The sequence below is a fragment of the Pezoporus occidentalis genome, unplaced genomic scaffold (genome assembly GCF_034315485.1).
Source record: "Pezoporus occidentalis ecotype Australia unplaced genomic scaffold, CSIRO_AGI_Poc_V1 ctg78, whole genome shotgun sequence".
Classification (NCBI taxonomy): Eukaryota; Metazoa; Chordata; class Aves; order Psittaciformes; family Psittacidae; genus Pezoporus; species Pezoporus occidentalis.
This window is the reverse complement of record NW_026916137.1, coordinates 873,233-881,977: the sequence shown is the minus strand read 5'-3', so window position 1 is coordinate 881,977 and position 8,745 is coordinate 873,233. Positions and strand designations below refer to the sequence as shown.

At 44.1% G+C, this 8,745-nt stretch overlaps 1 protein-coding gene across 1 annotated transcript; it reads right to left on the bottom strand.

Moving 5' to 3' along the window:
- Positions 1–306: 306 nt before the first annotated feature.
- Positions 307–2,352, bottom strand: ASCL4 (achaete-scute family bHLH transcription factor 4). Its single transcript, XM_062602629.1, has 2 exons — positions 1,891–2,352; positions 307–1,804 (listed from the first exon to the last, which is right to left on the bottom strand). The coding sequence occupies exon 2, from the start codon at positions 891–893 to the stop codon at positions 327–329; it is 567 nt and encodes a 188-aa protein (XP_062458613.1). The 5' UTR covers positions 894–1,804; positions 1,891–2,352; the 3' UTR covers positions 307–326.
- Positions 2,353–8,745: the final 6,393 nt, after the last annotated feature.

Here is an 8,745-nt window from a genome sequence, read left to right as displayed (position 1 = left end):
TTGCTGTCTCATCAAGTGAAAGGCAAAAGAAAATAGATGAATAGAATAAAAGCTGAATGAAAAATAGAATACAAACATCACTTCAGTTTTAACAGTCCAAAGGAAGTTTAGTAACACAGCTGAAGCAACCTGAGATATATCTGTTTGCTCACAAATCATCTTTAGGTTTTGTACAGACAACAGTTAAATCCTTTGACAGATCGAAAATACCTTTTCTGGTTTTCCCTAGCTGCTTTTCCTTTTCCTGGTATTCATTTTCATCTGCGGAAAAATCCCCAGGGTTTTAGATTTGGTTTTCAGCTTTCAGTCTCCAGAGAGGCTGTTACTTAGCTGCCCATCTCCTCAAATTCACTGTAGGGGGATGAAGCTGATGAGGTTTTGGACTCTCCATCACTGTTGCACTCCCGTGGGCGACCAGGACTGGGAGCTTCTGGGAGCTCCTTGTCAGAGAGCATTTCTTTACTGTTCGACCCTAAGGGATGACAGTCCAGCAAGCTCTGTAGGTGTTTGATGTAGCTTATTGCAGCTCTCAGAGTCTCCACTTTGCTGAGGCGCTTGTCAGCAAATTCCTTGGGCAGGTGCTCTCTCAGGCGTGTGTAGCCCTCATTCACGCAGCGCACCCGCTGCCTTTCCCTCTCGTTCCTCTTTCGAATGAAGGCAGGCTCAAAGGAATAGTCATAGATGCCCACGTAGCCAGGGAATGGGATGTAGGAGATGCGACCTGTGTGCCCGCCATAGGCTTGCTCCCAGTAAGATGGGTCCAGATGGAAGGGAACCCCAAAGGGCTCTCTTAGGGGCACCCCATGGGGATGCACATGGCTGTTAGCCAGGGACATAGCTCCTGGAAATGCAATCCTGTTCAGTAGTCCATCATCATCTTTACTGCTGTCCATGCTTCTTTTTTTATTCCCCACTGGTGGAATGTCAGTTCCCAAATTTGGCTTCCAAATCTTGTATCAGTCCAAGCAAGGAGGAAACATTTGTATAGGTACTCTACCCCACAGGCTGCAATTTCCTCCTGTGGTGTATGAACACTCAGATCTCAAAGCACTGCTAACCATTCATGAGGTCCACTCTGTGCCTGGAAGTCAGCTCTAAGTCTTGTTGTTTTTATAGATGTTGGATACCAGCTAATTTACAGACAGGTTTTGAGGACCATCACTCCACACTTTAAACCCTTCTTTTCCTCTGATCTTCATATTTCAAAAGATAATAAGAGGGTTCCTGTGTATTCCTTTTCTCTCTGCTTGAAATTATGACCATAAGAGCTAATGCCAAACATAAATAATCTTCCAGGCTCTAAACACTTCTCATGTATTGTAATCCACGATATCGTTTGATATAATTGTCTCCACAAGATGGGTAATTTGCAAAGTTTACAGGGATCTTCAAAGTTTTGGCACAACTCCTCCCTCTCAGGAACCAAGGATCTTCTGTCATCTGAAAACTACCCAAAGGCTTTTCACAACGAAATCCAAAAGACAACTGCAAGCTTTGTTGTTTCGGCTGCTCTGGTCTAACTGAAACAGCTTACAAGCTGTTTGCAAACTTATATGGCATGTCTCTAGCTTTCTGGGGAAACTGAGAAATCTTCAAAGGAAAGAGTGCTCTCTTGTGGTTGCAAGTCATGTCAGATCAAGAATGCACACGTGCAAGCGTAAGAGAAAAACTGCCTTCTTCACCCAAAGAGGCTTTTTCAAGAAATGTGAGTTTCACAAATTGAACATGAGGATTTTCAAAAAATCTTCACCATTTTGCATATTTCTTCTTATTGCAGGGAAGTTCTGGTCACCACTATGAGCACCTGTCTCAGATAAACAAAAACAAAGGTGATGCCCTGATTGCCTCCTGTGTAGCTATTACTAGATGTTTACATGGGCATTGGCTTACCTGATGGACCATACACACTGCTTTAATTGGGGAGCTGAAAATCCTTCTTGACTGTGCCAGATCTGTGCTGCGTCCTCCAGTTTGCCAGCAGCTTTGATGAGGAGAAGAGGTGGACAAAAGACAAGGACTTTTGGCAGTTTATAGGGGCATAATGTCCTCATCTGTGCGTTTCCTCTAACTTAACCTGGTTGTGTTGGGATCTCTTTCTGCAGCAACTGAAGGGTCTTTGACATTTCCCCACATTGTGTCCAAGAGCTCCATGGTTATATTTTTTTTCTGAAAACACATCTTCACAGTTAATTGAATTTCTTTTTTTTTTGCCATCAGTTTGGGGAGTTGAATGTTTGGTCTGGGAGAGCTGTGGGAAAGGACAGACATGAAAAAGTACAAGCACATAGACTCCATTAGAACCGTTCTTTTGCTCAAAGTGAAAGTTTCCACCCCGTTCAGCCTTTCATGCCAAACTACCTCAGAAGCGTAACTGAAATAACATCCTCCACTCCGAGAAACACATCTATGTCTCTGCTGAATCAGAAACCAGAAGCAGTCACGTCAGCATTCATTTTCAAGTCAGCCTTTATATCTTTGCTGGCTTATCCTGCAGCTTCAAAAAACAATGATAATCTTCGAAGTATGAAGAACATACAGGCAGACCATTCTAGACAGACATGACTGAGAACAACCCTGGACTATAGTTTATGCCAGGGGCAGGATCAGAATCAAAATGGCTCATAAGACAGGGCAACTGTCCATCTACTTTTGCCTCCATCACCAACATAGCCTAGCAAGAGCTGGTGTTTGAAGCTGAAGGTTTTGTAGTATTACCTAAGAGTTAGCTAATGCATTCCATGAGGGGTTGTGATCTTTTCCAGTCACAAATGAATGTATTTCTAAAACATGTGCCGTAGTTCAGACGGAAGGTATGGGTGTGAGGGAAGAATTACTGGGGAACACCCCATGGTATGCACAACTCATTTCAGATCAAATGGTCATGAGAGCTTTTCTGCCTTTTAAAAAAACCTTGGAAACAGTTGAACAGTCCAGGCTTTTCACTTGCACTACAAACTCTGTTGTCCAGTACAAATGTTTTCAGAAATGAATGCTTATTCATTAAATGCTTAGAAATGAAAATAACTCATTCACTGTAGCACTAAGGGAGACAAGGACTTAGAGGTTTCTTAAAACAAAGAGGATGTCAGCCTCTAGCCAGGTACCTGAAGTAGGAAAATGCCATCTAATTTGTGTCATCATTACACTTAAAATGCTGCTCCCTAGCAGTATTCCTGTGAGGAAATGGAAGCATGCCTCTCAGGGGTCTCAGATGCCAGATCATTTCACAGATCTCCATGACCTTGCCCGAAGACTAGCCATGTTCAAAAGGCAGGGTTACATTTCAGTTCTGTCATGCAAATGCACTATTCCCTGCCACCACACCTCTTTTCTGTTTACTGTAAATGCAGGTCACTGGCACTTCCCAGAGTGTCAGAATTGCACCTGTACTAAACAGACATCTGTTCTTCCTACAGGAAAATCCACACTGTTAAACCTTTAGAGAAATACATGAAGAAAAACTACAGGTAAATGTTACTTACGAATCTGAATGATTGAAGCTGATCTCGTAACAGGTAAATGTTACTTATGAATCTGAATGATTGAAGCTGATCTCGTATCAAATGGACTCTGTAGTCTGGTTTTGTCTGTGTGCAAGAGAAATAAGAATATATGCCACAGGCTTTTGTTGTATCGTTGTTGATGCTCTAATGCCACTTGCTCAGAAAGGGATTTGCCCTTGGGCAGGGAGCCAGCACAAGGCCAATGCACCTTACCATCCCCCCGAAGGTCCCTGTTGAGAGCACAAGCAGATTAAAGCAATGTATCATTCCCATACCGATTTCTGCACAAAGCAGACCCTTCTCAACGTGTCTGCACATGCAGGCTCAGTGAAAGTAGCAGGACTGGCCCACCAAAGTGACAGGCTAATACATATTCCTTTTAATTTTAAGAGTAGGTTAAGACTCTTTCCTCTTCTAAGACAAACCTTTGATCTTATTTCTTACACTGTTTCTCCAATGAACTCCTCTTCACACCTCTGCCTTGATGATGCTTTTACTCCAGAATGCAATATCCTTCATGCTGATACAAAGCAGATGGCTTGGTTTGCTTTCCAGGTGGTACAAACTAGGTGTCATTTACTGTTCTGCAATGACACAAGTTGCACTGTTTATATATATATTGTATGTTTTGCTTTGCTTTGGTTTTGTTTTTGTTTGTTTCTTGTTGTTTTTTGTTTTGTTTGCTTTTTTTGAATACAAAGTTTAAATGGTGATGCTGGAAGATTCCTTACATACTCCACTGGCATTCAAAGAGGTTCCCTTCCTTCTTTCCTTCCTTTTACTTCACCTAATTACATAGCCAAAATGAATAGAAAATATTTCTGACATGCCTAAAAACAAAACATTGAAGCATCTTACTTCCAGATCTAACTTAGTTGTGGTTTTAATTGCATATATCCTAACACAGTATCTACAAGAATGTAACATTTGTACAAAAGAACCCTCAACTCATTCACACTCCCAAAAGAATCATGAATAACACGACTAACACTACACAGTGATTGCTTTGCATTACTTTGAATTACTCAAAGCAACAGATTCTCCTTGACACTGTGTCCCTCTGTGTCTGAAAAGAAAGTCATCCATGGGAATATTGTAGTAGAAACACAAGAGTCAGCTGAGTCCACCTATTTCCTAATAGATGATGTCTCAACTATATTACCTGTGAACACACTATTGAGAGGGAAAAAGAAATTACATCGGGAGTTTAAAAAGAAACCGTCACAACATTGTTCACCACTGTGACCAGCAGGTTGGGGGAAGTGATTATCCCCCTCTGCTCCACTCTGGTGAGACCCCACCTGCAGTACCGCATTCAGCTCCTGGGCTCCCAACACAAGAGGGAGGTGGACCTGCTTGAGTGAGTCCAGAGGAGGCCACAAAGATACTCAGAGGGCTGGAGCACCTCTGCTACAAAAACAGGCTGAGAGTGTTGGGCTTGTTCAGCCTGGAAAAGTCTCCAAGGAGACATTATAGCAGCCTTCCAGTACCTAAAAGGGGGCCTACAAGAAAGATGGAGAGGGACTTTTTTCAAGGGTATGTAGTGATAGGAGAAGGTGGGATGGATTTAAACTGGAAGAGGGTAGATTTAGACTAGATATTAGGAATAAGTTCTTTACTGTGAGGGCTCTGAGTCACTGGAACAAGTTGCCCAGAGAAGCTGTGGGTGCCTCATCCCTGACTTGGTCCTTATGGGGGATTTTAACTACCCCGATATTTGCTGGAAGACTTACACAGCCAGTCATTCACAGTCTAGGAGGTTCCTCCAGTGCATTGATGATAACATCTTAATGCAAATGGTGGACGAACCAACTAGGAGAGGAGCGCTGCTGGATCTGGTACTCACCAACAAGGAGGGTCTGGTTGAAGTAGTGACAGTCGATGGCAGCCTGGGCTGCAGTGACCATGAGATGGTGGAGTTTAGGATCTTGTGTGGGAGGAATAGAATACCTAGCAAGGCCACATTTCTGGATTTCCGAAGGGCAGACTTTGGCCTCTTCAATCAATTGCTAAGGGAAGTATCATGGCAAAGGGTACTAGGTGGTAAAGGGGCTCAAGATAGTTGGTCAGCATTCAAGGACCACTTCTTCAAAGCTCAGGATCAGAGTGTCCCAATGAGTAGGAAGTCAAGTAGGGGAGCCAGGAGACCAGCATGGTTAAACAAGGAACTGCTGGGCAAACTCGTATGGAAAAAGAGAATCTATGGATTATGGAACGAGGGGCTGGCCACTTGAGAGGAATATAGGACAGCTGTTAGAGGATGTAGGGAAACAATTAGGACAGCTAAGGCCTCCTTGGAACTTAATCTGGCAAGTCGGGTCAAGGACAATAGAAAGGGCTTCTTCAAATACATATAGTGAATAAAACTAACACAAGAAGCAGTATAGGCCCACTGCTGAATGAGGTGGGTGCCCTGGAGACAGAGGATGTAAAGAAGGCAGAGGGGTTGAATGCCTTCTTTGCCCCTGTCTTTACTCCTGCAGACTCTCCCCAGGGGACCCAGATTCCTGTAGCCCGAGGAGTCAGGATAAAGGAGGAGTTTGCTTTGGTAGATGAGGATTGGGTTAAGGATCAGTTAAGTAATCTGGACATCTATAAATCGATGGGTCCGGATGGAATACACCCATGGGTGCTGAGGGAGCTGGCAGAGGTCATTGCTGGGCCACTCTCCATCATCTTTGGTAAGTCGTGGGAAACAGGAGAGGTGCCTGGGGATTGGAGGATGGCAAATGTCACGCCGGTCTATAAGAAGGGCAAGAAGGAGGACCCGGGTAATTATAGACCGGTCAGCCTTACCTCCATCCCTGGAAATGTGATGGAACAACTTATTCTTGACACCATATCTAGGCATATCAAGGATGAGGGGGGTCATTAAGAGCGGCCAACATGGCTTTACCAAGGGGAAGTCATGTTTGAGCAGCCTTATAGCCTTCTATGAGCAAGTAACTAGGTGGATGGATGATGGTAGAGCGGTAGATGTGGTTTTTCTTGATTTCAGTAAGGCATTTGATACTGTCTCCCACAGCATCCTCATAGATAAGCTAAGAAAGTGTGGGCTTGATGATCAGGTAGTGAGGTGGATCAAGAACTGGTTGGAAGGAAGAAGTCAGAGAGTTGTGGTCAGTGGGGCAGAATCTAGCTGGAGGTCTGTGACTAGTGGAGTCCCTCAGGGGTCGGTGCTGGGACCAGTGCTGTTTAATATTTTCATCAACGACCTGGATGAGGGAACTGAATGTACCCTCAGCAAGTTTGCTGATGATACTAAACTGGGAGGAGTGGCTGACACACCAGAGGGCTGTGTTGCCATTCAGCGAGACCTGGACAGGCTGGAGAGTTGGGCAGGGAGGAACTTTATGAAATTCAACAAGGGCAAGTGTAGAGTCTTGCATCTGGGGAAGAGCAGCCCCATGTACCAGTACAGGTTGGGGGCTGACCTGCTGGACAGTAGTGAAGGGGAAAGGGACCTGGGCGTCCTGGTGGATAGGAGAATGACCATGAGCCAGCAATGTGCCCTCGTGGCCAAGAAGGCCAATGGCATCCTAGGGTGCATTAGAAAGGGTGTGGTTAGTAGGTCAAGAGAGGTTCTCCTCCCCCTCTACTCTGCCTTGGTGAGGCCACATCTGGAATATTGTGTCCAGTTCTGGGCCCCTCAGTTCAAGAAGGACAGGGACCTGCTGGAGAGAGTCCAGCGCAGAGCCACAAAGATGATTAAGGGAATGGAACATCTGCCTTATGAGGAGAGGCTGAGGGAGCTGGGACTCTTTAGCTTGGAGGAGACTGAGGGGTGACCTCATCAATGTTTACAAATATGTAAAGGGTGAGTGCCAGGATGATGGAGCTAGGTTTTTTTCAGTGATGTCCAGTGATAGGACAAGGGGCAATGGGTGTAAACTGGAGCATAGGAGGTTCCATGTGAACATCAGGAAAAATTTCTTTACTGTGAGAGTGACAGAGCACTGGAACAGGTTGCCCAGGGGGGTTGTGGAGTCTCCTACATTGGAGATATTCAAGGCCCGCCTGGACAAGTTCCTGTGTGATGTACTCTAGGTTACCCTGCTCTTGCAGGAGGGTTGGACTAGATGATCTTCTGAGGTCCCTTCCAACCCTTAGGATTCTGTGATTCTGTGACAGTGTTCAAGGCCAGGGTGGAAGGGGCTTTAAGCAACCTGGTCTAGTGGAAGGTGTCCCTGCCCATGGCAGGGAGTTGGAACTGAATGAGCTTTAAGGTCCCTTCCAACCCAAACCATTCTATGATTTGTTATATTTTACTGTGCTATAATCATACCAAATTCTAGTATTTACAATACATATTATAGTTAGTCTGGGCTGCTGCAATTCATTAACAGATATGAAACTGTGAAATTAGCAGTTTCTCTTGTTAACGGCATACCACAGAATTAGAGTAATAACTGCAATTTAGACTGAGATCCAGGAATACAGGATCGAGTAGTTCTGTGCCTCTCTAATCCTGTTTTATCCTTAAGCATGAGCCATCCCTTTCCAGCTCTATAGCTAGCAGTGAGAGCTGCACCTAAACTATCCAGCTTTAATGCTGTGACTATCACCAAAATACACACCTATAAAGCACTGAGTAGCCAATAAAGATGGTGAAAGATTTGGATTTTTGATGTTAAAATGGCTGGCTTCCATGTTGGCTTTTTGCATAATCTTTGTTCTGTGTAATTCTGCTCACCCTGAGAAGGAACCCAACAGCAAGTTTGCGACAGCAGAAGAGAACTGATTGTATTGAGATGTGGGCATGGTCCAGCAGGGATTTCAGCTCACACTAAAGAGAAGGACTGAAGTGAGCTTACTGCATCTCTTTTCCCCGTGGTTTTATAAGTCTCCCTTATCTTTCAGTACATCTCCAGGATCTGAAGACTACTTGAAAAATAGCTCTGCAATTTGTTCCTCACACAGCAAGTACTGCTATAAATGTCAATAAACTAAGCTTTCAGGGGACATAGTGCAGTTGTCTTATCAAAACACTTCACATACAATAAAAGTGCTCGGTATATAAAAAAAAATTTCTTCCCTTGCAGAAAAAACAGTTCTAAAATGTATTTTATCACAATACCTTGGGCGTGCAACATACATCTCTGTAGACACAGATTAATTTCTCATTCACTGACACTTTATATTATCACTGGCTTCCTTTGATACTTCTGCTTTAGACTGGTAGTTAAGATATCACTCGTTCAAGGGAGTAAAGTGACTACAGAAAAAGCTGGAATCTCAGAGG